Consider the following 15910-nt stretch of genomic DNA (forward strand, 5'->3'; position numbering starts at 1 on the left):
TTCACTTTACTATACGCGATGTTTAGGATCGCATTTATAGAGTAAATTAAAAAAAAATGAGTATCAGTAATGCTATGCTTTCTCTCTATCATCCTAATTGGCATGAATATTTTCCACGAATGAGTACTCTGATATGTAGGATATGTTTTCTGTATTGAAACATAAAGAGTTTTTTATTTTTCAAAGAAGAAGAAAATGAATTTAATTTTTTTTTTAAAAAAGAATGGGACATTTGATTTTTCATGTACCATCATTGTCTAAATATAAGGTATAAATACAAGGTGTATGGATGGGGGGAGTATAAATACTAGAATAAAGAATATGACTAACTAATCAAGAAGATCAATGGAAGCTATAAGAAACAAAAATAGAATAAGTAAACCTGATATTATACTCTTTTTTTTTTTTTTTTTATCAACACCTACATTGTAACACCAAACAAGCCAACATGATACCAAGCATTCCTAAACCATTAAAATTAGAGAAAGAAGCAGCTGACAAACCGAAAAAGACAATAGCATTCAGGAATCTTGAACCACAAATAAGTCGCGACCATTTTGCTCTAACAGGCGTGTTCACTAGCTTGATCAATGCATTGATACATAAGATAAGTCCACCTGTAATCCAAAACGCCTTGTAAACATAATCTAAACCATCGCTGTTTCCGCCGAGTTCTTCGCATGCACTAAGTAAATCAGAAGATGTACTTTCACTAGTTACAGCTTCAGTCGATGCCATCATCAAGGATCTAGTCAAGGATTCTACCAAAGTGAATGCTGCATGTTGAGTTGGTGCTTGTGTTGTTGAATGTTCTAATTGTTGACATTGTTCATGGAAAGCTAGCGCTGCATTTTCAGGAATATCGAGTTTCAATCTATATGCCGTGATGATATCCGTCATAGCAATACCATAGGCCACTTGACACAAATGGAGCGGGAAATGCAGGTACATCCAGATTTGACTAACTTGAACTTCACTGAGAATCTATATCCAAAAAATAAATAATAATAATAATAATAATTTAGAATTGCTTCCATTCATCTCTTTTTTACTTGTATTACCTCTTTGGAGAAATCATCAAAATACATAAAGAAGAATAAGAAAATAATCACCAAACCAAACATATTGGCCACCCTAAAACGAAAGTATGGATGTGAATAAATAATGATGATAATAATAAGAAACATATCATACTTACACAACTCTAACTTCAGCATGAGATTCAGAAACCATCTTGATAAAACCAATACAGTTTTCACCTAAATAACAAAAAAAAAAAAAAAAGAAGATGAGATGATTTTGGTAATAAAGACATTCTCTTTTTTTTTATTACCAAGAATAATAATAGTAAAGAGACCAAATCGTTCAGCCAAATGACTTGCAGCCAATGAGACTTGTTTGAAGCGTTGTAAAGACATATTGACCAATACTTCGATAACAATACTAACATACCAAAGAGCAAGACGAATCGTTTTATGTTTTGCTTCATCATCAGCTGAAGAACCAGATTCCAGAAACAAAAGGGAGACACCCCAAAGAATAATAGCTAGAGCATTGACAGCAACATAGATGGAAAGTGGACGACGCGCAAAAGATCCAGAGAGTGTAGCAGCCCATAGAACGACACTATATTGAATCAACAAGACAGCCTTCATGACTATGTTGCAATAATAAGTTTTAAAAAAAGGTAGATTTGTCAGTATTTACATTTAAATAAATATATGAATTGTATCATTACCCATATAACCAATAATAAAACCTTTGGCAGAAGAAGTTTCATAACCATCAGAAGCACCAGCCATACCAATTAAACCACAAAGATCAATGATCTTGTAAATATGATGCATAACATCTAGATCAATAAAGAAAAAAAAAATAGAATATATTTAGCATATATGATACATAAGTTTTATTGCCCACTTACCGCCATTATCATAGCGAGCAGAATATCTATTTAGATGACCAGAGAAAAAGATAAGTATTGATCATCCTTGATATCACCCATAAATATAATTATCAAGTTGTTAACTTACAAAGCACTAGAACACCAAGTCCACCACATGACCACAAACCAACCTACATAGATTGACAGAGACACAGAATCCACCATATGATGAGCATGAGTAAAAGAACTATAAGAAGAAAATCAATCTATAAGTATTTATTGATATTCTTTTCATAATCATTCTTTACCTTAACCAACCCACATAGAACACATCACTGAATAATTCAACCCAAGTAGCCGAAGTTTCTTGTCCAATTTCATCCGATAAATCTGGATCAGGAAGTCTGTAGGAAAAGAAAAGAAAAGAAAAAAAAAAGAGATCAGAAAATCCACCTATCAAACTAATATTTTTTCTCACATACGCAAAAATGGGACGTCGAGTACTTTCTGGTAGAGCTTCTACTTCTTCTTGAATGACCTTAAGTTCTAAAAAGACATTTGAATTAAGTTCAATGGCACCTTCTGGCAAGACTATAGCTGGTCCACTATCCACAGTTTTTTCCGATTCCATTGTATTTTGTCTCAACTTGATATCTATAAAAAGAAAAATATATTAAAAAAAAACTGAAAGTAAGTTTTTTTATTGTTAACTTACGAGCACGCTCTTCAAGTTCTTGTTTCTTTTCTTCAATTTCAGCCTTTAATTCTTCTTTCTTTTGATGCAAATTGACAGTTTTGTGAATCTTGAGAGAATAGTCGCGTTTGGTGCTATGGAAGAATTCTACCAAGTCATCAGTATCGTTCACTTTGTATAATCGTAAAATTTCATCGGCAGTCAGTGAGAGCTATTAAAAAAAAAAAAGAATGAAAAGATAAAAAGAAAAAAAAAACACGTTACATTTTTTTTCTCTATCATGTGTACGGAGATCCAATTGCGATTGCTCTTTTTGTCCATTTTACCGGATCCATTAATTGGTCAATGATTGGCTTTGTAACACGAACAGCCTGTTCACCCATCAAATGCTTGAAATGGATCACTAATTCAAAATGAAAGCCACATGAGTAATCCTTATATTCCTTTTACATCATATCATTGTTTTTAGTGTTTTACCTATTTTCACTTTAGGCTTGCTATATAATAAAAAAAAATTCAATTTATTTTACAATCATCTCCTTTTTTTTTTTTTTTTTTTTTAAGGTTACTTTGCTGCAGGTGGCGCTTCTTCATCACTAGTTGTATTGACAGGCACACCATCTGTACCAGTAGATTGTTGATGTTTTTCGTCCCATTCTTTTTTTTCATGTTCAAAGACACTTAGTCGTCGACGATGAAATTCCAATTGTTTGATAGGATGTAACATAATATCACCAAAAGTTTCAGGTCCATGAGTTTTGATCGGTTTACCATCCTTATCATGTTGAGGTGCAAAATTGGAAGAGCCTCCATTTGATGGTAATTTACTGATATCACTACCTAGATGATGATGATGAAGATGATGATGATGGTGTCGATGAGTCGCTTGTTCATCATTCAATATCACACCATCTCCATCACTGGTAGGTTCCTGTTGAAAGGAAAAAGCCTCCGGATCTTCTTCGATAATTGGTTCATTGTTTTCGTTTGTTTGGTTGCGAGGATGACGAAGAGGTTGGCGTATACTAGGTCCACCTCTTATTACACTAGGCATAATTATAAAATAAATATAAAAAAAAAAAAAAAGAGGAGAAAAGAAAGAAAGTTTCGGGATATCTTCCATCAACAAAATTTTTATGGGTCAAAAGCCATTGAGCGGAGATGAAGCGCTCATTGGTTTTTTTTTATTTTTACCTGGGAACAAACGAAGATGGTACAAGCGAATGTAACACTACCTCTCTAGTAACCTATAATGACTTAGTAGCTAGATTATTCCTCCGTTCCGCTATAAAGTTAGGTAAAAGCTAAGCCGTAACGGTAAAAAGTAGCACTTGATGTGATACGATTGATGATCTACACCTATCATTACTACTGAGTCTAGTTGCACGCCACCGTTTATCCAGTAACTCCGCAGGTGCCTTCGTTCAAATCATTCTTCCTGATTTTCCAAGTACCATCTTTTTAGGTGTAGCATTTTTAGAGTTTTTTTTTTTTTTTTTTTTTTTTTTTTTTTTTTTGGTTTCTCTACTTGTACACTAAATATGGAAAAAGCAAAAGGTTATGATTGAATGAAACGTTAGAGTTTATAAAGATGAGAAAAAAAAAGTAATTCATGCAGAGGAAAAGAAGCATTTTTATTTAACGTCAACAAATATGCATGATATGGAAACAATCATCTCCAGTTGTTCTTACCAAAGTGGATTTGAAAAGCTGATTCCGGAACGCAAAGTTAAATCAACCACGTTGTTGAACTATTTTTATCATGATCATGATCATTTTCATTGTATTTACCACAGATGTAGCCAAACTCATCATCACTATAGAAATTTTCTATTTGATGCGTCATCATCCATCATCCAATATCATCTCTCGCCAAACATCATCTATTATTCATCATCATCCATCTTCAATATCAACAATAAGGAGTGTGAGTATATGAATATAGGAAGAATCAAAGATTTATATAATTAGCACGATGATCAATTACCATTTTAAACTGTATTGTTTTTGCATTTACACAACCAGATGAATGATTTTTTTTTTTTGCCAAGCTGATCTACTAAACGTGTATATAAAATAGGCATCTTGGAGTGTGATATTAATTTCTCATGCTGATGAAACGTAAGGGATGTGGATATGACTGTTTTACCATAAAGGAACAAAGAGTCACTAAACATTCTGGGCCCTTATCTCTTTGTCTTATTTACATCAACTTACTCCTTTTTTTTCATTATTAAAAGATTCCAAGGAGGTTTCAACTTTTTTTTTTTATTTAAAAAAACTATAAATAAGGTATTAATTGTTTTCTTTATCCATCCATCATTAATTTAGTTCTTTCCTTTCTCCTCTTTCCATTCTTTATTACTTTCTCAATTATTATTATTCAACATCATGATCAATACTACCAACATTAACCGTATCCTTCTCTTTATTTGCTTCATTCTCTTGTTGATCTCTTTGGTTGTTGATGCTGCTCCTATCATCGATAAACGTGCTGAATGCATTTACCATCCTGGAGGTGGCCGTAATCCGCTTTGTCAATAAGGCCATCATTGAAACTCCACATCATGCCAATAGGGCTTTTGTCTTTTTATATAATCCACTACATTGTTTGTATCTGTTGTAACATTGTTTTTTTCTATGTGTAGTTTAGAAGTCTTGTTTTATCATTTTAGAAGTTATTGATGATAATGTTCAAGAATAAATTGTAATCTTATTGATTCGTTTATTGTATTTGATTGCTATGAAAAAAGGGCAGGCAGCGGGGTCAAAAAGGAGTGGAAAGCCTAATCAGTGCAATCGGGTGCTTTTCTTTTTTTTTTTTTTTTTTTCATTCCAATTTTTTTTTCTTTTGTCTCCCCTTATTTCTTGAATAAAAGTCCTCATACTATTAATACGCCTATATATCCCGTATCTAGTATCTATTTATTCTTGTATTTTATCATTCCTTATTTTCATTGCCGTCCTGTATTTGAGTATTTGTGGAAAAACAATAACAGCATCAGTACTTACAAGTCTCTGTAAGTATAATTATATATCTATAGAAGAACAAGTGTGGTAGCCTGATGACGAAAGCAAGTAGATGATAGCCAGTAACTTTTTTTCTTTTGTTTTACGAACGTTAGTTAGTATACTCTCCTTTATATATATTTCCACTGGCTCAATTCTAGTAAGTTATTTCAATGCTTGAAAATATCAAACTCATGGTGGGAATAAAGCATAGTTCTAACTCATCTTTTTTTTTTTTTTTTCCTTTTTCTTCTTTTCAACGGTGATATAATCAACTTTTTTTAGGATTACAAGTCCTCGACAAAGTAAACTACATAATATAACAAAAATAACAATTATCACTACTACTACTAGCATTACAACTTGTCACCATTTCAATACCAACAACAACGACGAACAAACAATAGAAAAAAGAAAATACAAGATTCTCGTGTAGGTAACGAATGAAAGGTCTTTATTATAGAACAAAAACTTTGACGTGTATGCTAACTTCATTCTGTTAAACTAGGTCTAGAATCGAACTTTGGACCTCTATAAAACACTGAATCTTCCAAAGTAATTGGTATCAACAACAACAATAGGTGTTTATATTTCCGTCCTCCATCTTAGAGAAACGAAGCTTCCTTTTTTTTTTCTTTCTTTTACAAGATATGGCGTCTGATATTTTGGAAACAAACTCATTGAATTCGAAAATCGAACGGGACAACTCGGTAAAATGCTGAAATGATACAGATCACTGTTTATAACTCTGTATTCACTCATTTGTATTTTTTATATTAAAAGAATGACACTTTACTGAATTTGCGTCGTGATGCTGAAAATGAACGGATCAAACAAATAGAGTAAGAAAATGGTTATCTGGAATGCAGTGTGCACTGATACTGACTGATCTTTTTTCTCTTTTGTTTTAGGCTACTCTATCATCATCGAGAGGATCTTATCAAGGAACTCTTTATGATCGATTCATCGGATGACCTAGAATCAAGCTTTACGCAATTTCTTCTGCATGGTGATTTGCTGACTTTGGATACGACAAAATGGAATTCGTTTTGGGAAAGTGATACGATCCGGTAAGTCTGATCCAAAGAATAGGAACAAAGTATTGAATCGGAAAGGATATTAATGCATATCTACCTTTTTTTTTCTTCTTCTAATCTTTAAAAGCAAAATTGTGTCAAGCAAGGATTTAGGAATACCTAGGGAGCATGTAAATTCTATGGAGACTGCTGTTGAAGCCCCACCTGCCACATTAAGTCTGAATATGGAATCATCACAAGATCAACGACAAGATCATCAGAATACTATAGGTCAAACTCAAGTAATGAAATGAAATCAAATGTTATGTGCTTTATGGCCCATCTCTTTCCTCGTTAGTCTAACATATATATATATTGTTGAATACGTATTAGGATGAACAGTTAGATACATCTCAAGAGGAACTATTGAAGTCCATGGATAGCCACAACGACAACAAGAACAATATCAACACCACAATGCCGACTCTTGAACATATATGTAAAGAGGCACAACGTACGACCATACCTATTATGAATGGAACTGATTCTAGATTGACACCTGTTCAAACTTACAATAATCAACGATTGATCGATCATCGAGCGGATAAAGCGGGACAATTTGATTTATATGCTTGGACCCTCAAAGCTAAAGCTCAACCTCTCTTCAAAACCTTGCAGACTGCACGAAAAATTCTTACTACCCATGACTGGAAGGTATACAAAGGAAAAATATCGATAAGGATAGAAATTACAAAAAAAAAAAAAAAAAAAAAAAATAGAAAACTAATACTCTTATTTACGTTACCAATTTAGCTTGCTCGTGACGAAATGAAAGCCATCAAGACTGTTCAACAAATCGAAAATCTGAAGAAGAAACACATGTGGAGTCTCAAACAGCTGCGACGACATACATCAGTTCCAAGGACAAAAACACATTGGGATTCTGTCTTGGATGAAATGAAATGGATGAGGACTGACTTTAAAGAAGAACGAAAGTGGAAAATTGCAAGTGCTTATATGATCTCCAGAGCAGTGATGGAATGGCACGAAGCTTCTGACAAATCAACGGTGTGTGTGGCAACTCGGACCCCAGCAGCTATTAATTCCATTGGCCCCATAGAAATGGATACGACTCTAGGAATGAACACTGAAGGATTGGATGCTAGTACGGACCATATGGAAACTGATACAACTCATGATGATAAGGATGATTCAGATGACAAACAAGTCAAATTAGAGCTACAACAGGATGATCATAAGGTTATACTCGACAATATTACAACACCATCAAGCAGTATGGATTTGGATAGTGTAGAGGGAAATGAGGATGATCAGGAACAAGGATTACCACCTGTACAGAAAGAACTTTATCAACATCTTATCAAGGAATGTGACCCAAATCACACTGTAGTTACCTTACCAATGGATGAATTTCAACATGTGGATATCAGTTCATTATTCCCGGATACTTTATTATATGCACCACCTGACCCCAACGTGAATGATCCGTATTTCAACGAAGTCGAATATGGTCGAATTGTGTCACTTACTAAACTATCAACTCTCAAGTATCGTTCAAATAAAAAACGCAAACATGGTATTAGAAAACATACTATCGATGGTCAGCCTATTTTATATTACAAACAGCAACAAGATGAAAATATCAAGAATTTACCAAATAGTCACCGTTATGATATATCTCCTTTGGTGTCCCGTAAGTTAGAAATAAAGAAAAAAAAAGGAGTGAATGAAGAACGTACATGAACTTATCATTCTTTTTCTTTCATTTTAGCGTTATTCGCTCATAAAAAAGTGAAAGATACGCCAGCAGCATTACCCCCTACACCTCATGCCCCTTCTTCTGGACTTGGAACTCCTGGTTTATGGACTGAAGATGATGATTTATGCTTGATCTCACTGATTGTGCAATTTTCATTTAATTGGGAACTTATTTGTGATGCATTCAATTCTATCCGAGCGCCACTTTCTGCTGAGAAACGAACAGCTTGGGAGCTGCATGAACGATGGAAACAAAACAATTTGACATCCTTATCTGGTCAAGTCAATTCTGGTAAACAAAAGAAGGTTAAACGGCATCTGTCATCCATTTTATTCTAATTTTTTTTTTTTTTTGTATTAGTATATACTACCAAACTGAAGAAAGAACTTTCCAGACGTCAAGGTATAGTGAAATTTGATTCTGCAAGGAAAAAGCAACGTCAATATAGTATATTCGAAGCTATCAAGAAAACTCAATTGAAACGAGAAGAATTACAAAAATCTGCAAGTAAGTATTAATGACGATGATGACCAAAAAAAGAAAAGGCAATGCAGGAAGGTGACGTTTGCTTTTTCATTTTAGATAATGCATCAGTACCCCGTAGTACTATTGAAACTCATGGAATGAGTAGCGGTGGACAGCGATTACCAACTGCAATGGAACTCAGTTTACATAAAGTGCAAAGGGAACGACAACAAGCATTATTAGAACAAAGACAATTGTATGGATTGAACGGTGCTCCAGGGGCAAATCCAAATGTAAGAAAGAAAAAAAAAAGAAGCGAAAATTGATAGTTATATTTAGACTGAATATTATATTTATTTTTTTTTAAGGTTATACCAAGAGTACATTCACCTGTGGCAAGTCAAGTACGACCTCCAATAACAACAAGTGTGCCTGGAATGCAAAGCACAGCGTCAACAACGCCGATCATGACGAATCGAACCAATACAATGGGATCTACAAGCATGAACGACTCGATTAGCAACAACAGTGCAATTCGAGCACCTCAACCTATACCCTCCAACCAAAATCCTGCTTTGAACAGATACCCACCAGCGCAACTCCAACTCTTACGACAGCAACAAATGGCATTAATGGCAGCTGCACAAGCTCAACAGCAAGCTCAACAACAGCAAGCTCAACAGCAGCAAGCTCAACAACAGCAAGTTCAACAACAGCAAGCACAGCAACAAGCTCAACAACAACAAGCACAACAACAAGCACAACAACAAGCACAGCAACAAGCGCAAGTTCAACAACAACAACAACAACAACAACAACAACAACAACAACAGCAGCAGCAGCAGCAGCAACAGCAACAACAAGCACAACAACAACGTCATCCACAACAATTACAAACGCAACAATCACTCGCACAACAACAACAACAAGTTGCATCGATGATCCGACCACCGGTCTCAATACCGATGCAACGATTTGCCAACAACTCTTTGATACCAATGAATCAACAAACACAAGGTAAGTAATATAAGGATTATTGTTTGGATACAGTGTTGTTTGAAATAAGACAGACAAGGGGAACTATGCAGGCGTTATTTTAGAAAATTATTAACCTCCCAATATGTATTTTTTTTTTTTAGGAACCACAAATCAATCGCCCACGTTGGCATCTGTTATGCAGCAACAGCAACATCAACAACAGCAACAACAAGCTTCCCCCGTGATACCACAACAACAACAACAATCCGTTCCATCACAGCAACAATCACCAATGAATCCAGCAACTAGTCTTGCATTTGCGGCACAATTAGCACAAATGGGATATCCTATTCAACAATTGGCTCCAAACCAACAGGCGCAACTACAACGGTATTTGGCTCAATTACAAATGCGAAATGCTGCAGTCCAGCAACAACAAGTTCAACAGCACCAGCAAGGACTTGGGAATGGACCATTAGTAGGAATATCACAACAGCAACTTCAACAACAAATGATGGCTAGTCCTTCGATGAACCAACATAGTAACTCACCGCACGTTCCAGGTATGTCAACAAGTTATTTGACAGTGCAACAACAACAACAACAACAACAATTACACAGGTTTCAGCAAGCCTTGCTTCTTCAACAACAATTACAGCGTCAACAACAACAACAACAACAACAGCAGCAGCAACAACATCAACAACAACAAGTATCACAATCTTCATCCCCCATGATACAACATCCTTCTCATCCTCCAACAAGTGGTTAATGATTTATCCTTTTTGTTAGCCAACATACAATCCATTGTCCATAGCTTATATACTCTTTTTATTACTATTACTCTTATTGTTTTTATTATTGTTATTCCTCTCCTCTCTTTAGTGTGCGTGTTGTATATATATCTATATATATATGCGTGCGTGTGCTATATGATTTGTGTGTGTTTCTCCCCCTCTCTCTTCCCCTATTGTGTATAGCTTAGTCTTTTTGTCTCATCATCCTTATTATTAATATAATTTTATTTGTGGGTTATTTTTATCCTCTTAATATATACAAATATAACTTTTTTATAACTTTTTTTTTATGATATCTATTTGTTATTGAAAGGAGAAAGGATGGAACGAAGATATCGAATGAAACATCGAAGAATCCGTGCCAAATAAGGGGGTGTTATTCATTTACATATTCATTGATTTGATTGAAACAACAAAGGTATATCGGGAAACGTGAACAATCAAAACAGAAACACAAAAGTCAGCATATAAATAAACAAATAAACAAAATAACAATATGGAAGACAATGATCATGTATGACAATTTTTTTTATTTTATTTCGATGAAGACAATAAAAGAATAAGAGAGATATCAATGATTATATAAACTGTATCAATAAAACATCTGAAAAATAATAAAAAAAAAAAAAAAAAATAAAAATAATAACTAAAGATAAAATGGGAGGGAAAAAATATAATTGGAAGTTATAACAAAAAAAAAAAAAAGAGTAGGGATAAGGGGAATGGAAGGACTTCTTTATGGTATATACACATGTTGTAACAAAAAAAAAAAAAAAAAGAAAGAGAAAGAAGTAATATAGGGAGAATGATGGGTGTAGATGATTGTCTAAACTTGACCTTCTCTGGCAACCTTTGTATTAGGAGTAGCGATGATAATATGTTGTAATGATCGATCCTTTTGTTCCACAGCATCATTCATCAATGTTTGTTGTTGTTGTTGTTGTTGCTTGAATGTCTTATTTTCTGTTTTAAACTTGGTAATAGCTAATAATAATAATAAAAGATGAATATATGTTTTTGATATCATTTATATTTTTTTACCATTTAATAAACCTTGTTCACCTTGAGCCAAAATACCCAAAGGTAACTTGCCACCATTCAATTGTTTTAATTCTGTAACCAAATTTGAATGTTCTCGTAAAACTGAAAAATGTTTTGACATTTTACCAATAGCAATGACCTTTTTCTTGATGACATGACGACGATGTTGATTATGATTCACTACAAGATCACCATGATTTAATTCTTCTTGAGGGTTCAAAACAGCAAGTGACATGATATATAAAATAATAATAATAATATAAAGAAAGAAAGAAAAGAAAAAGAAAAAGAAAAAAAAAAGAATTTCTTAAAAAGAGAATTTATATAAGAAACAAGGGTAAGTTAATGCAGTCATTTAAGGGGAAAAAAAGGAAAGACAAGAAAGAGTAGACGGAGATTGGTTGTGGCGAACTTAACAAACTTTTTTTTTGAGCCGAATCAAACGATGATCCTAAATAAATAAACAAAAGGTCGAATGTTCTATACATTCTCTTTTTTACTATAATATTCCATGTGATATATGATCGTCTTCTTTTTTTGATCTTCCAAATAGAATTCTTAAAAAGAAAAAGGAGAGTGTGTAACTTAATCAAATTCATCTTTTTTTTTTTTATTTCATTTCATTTTGATATGAACTATTTTCATTATGAAATAGAAAAGATATTCAATTATATATATATAAATATATTTCGGTTATTCTATTCATTTTTTTTTTTTTTTTTTTATTTTACAAACTGATCAAGTACTATGAGTCGGTTTAAATCACCGAATAGGATCGAAAATTCTACTCTCTCCTTTTTTGTTTCCTTTTCTTTTTATTGGACCCTGTTTTTCCTTTTATTTTTCTTATTCTCATGAAAACTGATCTTGTCTTTGATCAGACCACTTTACAACTATATTCTAATTATGTTGGTATTCAAACTATTAAAGAACTTCAATCTCACCTGCAATTTATCCAACAACAACTCAAAAAAGTAAAAACCTTTGATTATATCATCTTTTTTTTTTGACTTTTTTTTTTAATTTAAAAAAGATAGGTACTTCATATCGATGTATAGAACATTACAAATTTGCTTCAAGTCGAATGACACAAAGATTCTTTTATTCAATGTTATTGAAATATGGTCAACAATATGATAAACCTTTCTTATTGGATATTGGATGCTGTACAGGTAATATCTAAAATGTGAACTGAACCTTGTATATTTATCTTTTTTTTTTTTTTTTTTTTTTTTTTTAACTCAAAGGAACGGATTTAAGACAATTATATCTTGATGGTTATCCAAAGGATTATCTTGTTGGAATAGATACTTCTTCTCATTATATTGATTGTGGTTATGATCTATTCCGGGATAGATCTCAATGTCCAATTATCTTTATGATAGGTGATATATTTAATGATGAATTATTGAATGAAAAACAATGGATGGTGGTCATGGCTGGTAGTGTGATTCATCTATTTCAAGATATGGATCAAGTAGAAAGATTTGTCAAACGGATGACGCAATTGTTACAATCTGGTGGATTATTCGTTGGCGCACATGTATCTATGCTACACACTGGTACAGTATCTAGACAAGTCAATGGTCAAACAAAAAACAAGTTTTATATTGGACAAGATGATTTTCATGTTATTTTGACTCGATATGGTTTCAAAGAAATTCAATTTGAAACAGAACAACGAATACCTGAAGAAGAAGAAGAAGAAGAAGAAGATACTTGCCTTTTGGATTCAATCCATCATCTCTTTTGGTTATCTTTTTCTGCTATTTATTCCCCTTTAGATTAGCCTTTTTTTTTTGTATACCTTTTTGTATACCTTTTTGTGATTCTTTTAAATTGTACTTTTTTGTTTTGTCAATAAAAATATCTATTTTTGTGTCTTGGATTACTTTTTTTTTTTTTTTTTTATCCATTGTGTAGTACACTTTTTTTTTCTTTTTTCTTTTTTAACAAAAAAGTAGGACACTGCATGATACATGACATGGAAGATAATAATAACTTTTTTTTTTTTTCTTAACTCCCTAACTTTCTCCTTTTTTTTTTTTCCATATCAATAGTATCTCGCATACTTTTAGATGTTCTATTTTCTCCTTCTAGTATAATATCCCACTGCATTTACTCTTCTCTTAAAAAAAAAAAGTACATTTGTTTTTATTCTGTAATATTGACAATCATCATGTATATATAAAAATAGATATATACATAAAAATAATAATAGTAATAATATGACGTTCTAATATAAAGATATCAATTAACTAATCACCACTTGCACAGCCACGACATCCACAATGTACACATTCCACTTTTTTTCCTTCTGTCAGTTTTTCCTTAGGTACTCGACATACACAGGTTGTGCCAAAGTTGGTATCACGAGGTTGAATACATCTTAAACAGCATAATTTTTCGAATCCAGGCTATAAAAAAAAAAAGAGGTTAGATCAGTTATCCATTTGGATCTATATGAATGTTTTTTACCTTTTTCCATTTAGCAATAAGATTGGCATCCGCATACTTGTTCTTCAATAAAAAGTCGTATAGCTCTCGAGAAATGGCTTTGCGTTTGTAATATAAATCATAAATATATCTAGATCGTTGATGGTGAATTCGAAATACTGGCCACGTACTTTCCACCACCCGTTTTCCTTCATGTGGTTCATTTTCAACTGTATAAAAAAAAAAAAAAGAGAGAGAGAAAAAACAAAGTAAGGATTCGATGCTTTTATCACTAGATCCCATTCTTTTAATTATTATTTTTTTTTTTTAAAAAAAACAATACTTACCATCCTTCATCTTTTTGGCGAATTCTTCCAAAGTAGGTTCGATTTCATCAAAACCTTCAGGTGGACGCTTTGTTCTTGTTGTTCGGATCTTGGGCATATTGTTGTATTGTGGTGTAATATATCCTTTCAATCAAGATGGAAGAATATGAAAGAAAAAGAAAAAGCTTTTTTTTTTTTTTTTTTTTTTTTGTGTGTATTTTGGATTCCGCTCACTCTTTTTTGAAAATCACATATAAACAGTGACTTTTTCGGTAGGTCCACCTTTTTTTTTTCTTTATTTTCTTGTTTTTTTTTTTTCCCTTTTTTCTTTTATCGCTGCATATACATTCTTCCTTTTGATATACAATTGGTCACTGCTTTTGATATGACGGATGGCTATACTCTATTTGCATCCAGTATAGCCGCTCTTACAGCAAGAATATGTACTCATCCAAGTAATAAGACCAAACAATATTTCTTTGTTTCTTTTGTTGACTAATCCCTTCCCCTTTTTTTTCTTTGTTCGTTTTTTTTTTTTTTTTTTATAGTTGATACTATCAAAACAAGGCTACAAGCAACTCATCAACCAAAATTACAAGGACAATCTTACGTACAATGGATGATAAGGATCATCAATCAAGGCAGTATATCATCGTCAAAATGGAGAGTGGCTCGTCAGTTATATAGCGGCTTACCAGTCACCTTGATCTTCTCTGTGCCAGCACTTTCAGTCTATTTATCCTGTTACGAATCCAGTAAACAATATTTGGATTATAATGGTATAGCAAGACATGACCATCTCGGTAATCATATGATATCTGGGGCAATGGCGGAAATAATGGCAGGCACATTATTTACACCTATGGAAGTTCTCAAAAACCAATTACAAACCTCTACTTTGACAGCTCGACAATTAACACAACGGATTTATCAACAAGAAGGACTTGGGGGATTCTTTCGAGGCTACTGGATGGGCTTGATTGTGTTTTTACCTCATACCATGATCTACTTTGCAACTTACGAACATTTGAAATCGAAAATGATCAAGGATGGAAATAATAATAATAATAAATGGACTTATTATCTTTTTGCTTCTAGTATGGCAAGTTTCATCAGCAGTGGCATGTCGGCTCCATTGGATATCATCAAGACACGATGGCAAGTCAGTGCTTCGGATCAAGGCAAGCAATATCGGAAAGGACCATGGCATATTGCAAAACATCTATGGTTATATGAAGGACAATGGAAAGGATTGGCAAAAGGTTTAGGTGCTCGTGTTATTTGGGCAATCCCTACTACAGCAATCTCCATGACAGTATTTGAAACGGTGAAGGATTATCGATACCTGTTTTTTTGAACATATTTTGTATTATACTTCTTTTTTTTTTAATAAAAGCCTTATTTTTTTTTTTTTTTATTGAAAGTCATATTTTTTTTTTTTCTGTATCAATTCAATGGAATAAAAAAAAAAAAAAAAAAGAGA

General features: G+C 33.0%; 6 protein-coding genes across 6 annotated transcripts; 3 read left to right on the forward strand and 3 right to left on the reverse strand.

Annotated features, from left to right (window-relative positions):
- Nucleotides 1–134: 134 nt before the first annotated feature.
- On the reverse strand, nucleotides 135–4394 carry BX664DRAFT_386671 (bacterial low temperature requirement A protein-domain-containing protein; the record flags this gene model as incomplete). Its single annotated transcript, XM_051549338.1, has 15 exons — nucleotides 135–352; nucleotides 426–984; nucleotides 1062–1134; nucleotides 1199–1259; nucleotides 1334–1657; nucleotides 1739–1852; nucleotides 1925–1950; nucleotides 2034–2132; nucleotides 2194–2539; nucleotides 2601–2790; nucleotides 2906–2982; nucleotides 3057–3076; nucleotides 3149–3625; nucleotides 3774–3826; nucleotides 4371–4394. The coding sequence occupies 15 exons, from the start codon at nucleotides 4392–4394 to the stop codon at nucleotides 330–332; spliced, it is 2466 nt and encodes an 821-aa protein (XP_051398894.1). The 3' UTR covers nucleotides 135–329.
- A 1606-nt stretch (nucleotides 4395–6000) lies between these two features.
- Nucleotides 6001–10879, forward strand: BX664DRAFT_153433 (uncharacterized protein). Its single transcript, XM_051539905.1, has 12 exons — nucleotides 6001–6024; nucleotides 6097–6298; nucleotides 6372–6430; nucleotides 6500–6658; nucleotides 6753–6906; nucleotides 6998–7318; nucleotides 7418–8318; nucleotides 8397–8675; nucleotides 8745–8891; nucleotides 8967–9142; nucleotides 9218–9866; nucleotides 9989–10879. The coding sequence occupies exons 2-12, from the start codon at nucleotides 6239–6241 to the stop codon at nucleotides 10597–10599; spliced, it is 3516 nt and encodes a 1171-aa protein (XP_051398895.1). The 5' UTR covers nucleotides 6001–6024; nucleotides 6097–6238; the 3' UTR covers nucleotides 10600–10879.
- A 503-nt stretch (nucleotides 10880–11382) lies between these two features.
- Nucleotides 11383–11912, reverse strand: BX664DRAFT_335265 (uncharacterized protein). Its single transcript, XM_051545869.1, has 2 exons — nucleotides 11666–11912; nucleotides 11383–11608 (listed from the first exon to the last, which is right to left on the reverse strand). Exons 1-2 carry the CDS (start codon nucleotides 11898–11900, stop codon nucleotides 11451–11453), a joined length of 393 nt encoding a protein of 130 aa, XP_051398896.1. The 5' UTR covers nucleotides 11901–11912; the 3' UTR covers nucleotides 11383–11450.
- Nucleotides 11913–12396: 484 nt separating this feature from the next.
- BX664DRAFT_335266 (S-adenosyl-L-methionine-dependent methyltransferase) lies at nucleotides 12397–13553 on the forward strand. Its single transcript, XM_051545870.1, has 3 exons — nucleotides 12397–12639; nucleotides 12699–12837; nucleotides 12913–13553. The coding sequence occupies exons 1-3, from the start codon at nucleotides 12520–12522 to the stop codon at nucleotides 13452–13454; spliced, it is 801 nt and encodes a 266-aa protein (XP_051398897.1). The 5' UTR covers nucleotides 12397–12519; the 3' UTR covers nucleotides 13455–13553.
- A 243-nt stretch (nucleotides 13554–13796) lies between these two features.
- BX664DRAFT_282004 (G10 protein) lies at nucleotides 13797–14577 on the reverse strand. The gene is made up of 3 exons (XM_051541545.1): nucleotides 14449–14577; nucleotides 14144–14331; nucleotides 13797–14082 (listed from the first exon to the last, which is right to left on the reverse strand). Exons 1-3 carry the CDS (start codon nucleotides 14543–14545, stop codon nucleotides 13924–13926), a joined length of 444 nt encoding a protein of 147 aa, XP_051398898.1. The 5' UTR covers nucleotides 14546–14577; the 3' UTR covers nucleotides 13797–13923.
- Nucleotides 14578–14745: 168 nt separating this feature from the next.
- BX664DRAFT_282007 (mitochondrial carrier domain-containing protein) lies at nucleotides 14746–15843 on the forward strand. The gene is made up of 2 exons (XM_051541546.1): nucleotides 14746–14882; nucleotides 14976–15843. Exons 1-2 carry the CDS (start codon nucleotides 14813–14815, stop codon nucleotides 15782–15784), a joined length of 879 nt encoding a protein of 292 aa, XP_051398899.1. The 5' UTR covers nucleotides 14746–14812; the 3' UTR covers nucleotides 15785–15843.
- The last annotated feature ends 67 nt before the right edge of the window (nucleotides 15844–15910 follow it).

This window comes from Halteromyces radiatus (genome assembly GCF_025201355.1).
Source record: "Halteromyces radiatus strain CBS 162.75 chromosome Unknown BX664scaffold_5, whole genome shotgun sequence".
Taxonomy (NCBI): Eukaryota; Fungi; Mucoromycota; class Mucoromycetes; order Mucorales; family Cunninghamellaceae; genus Halteromyces; species Halteromyces radiatus.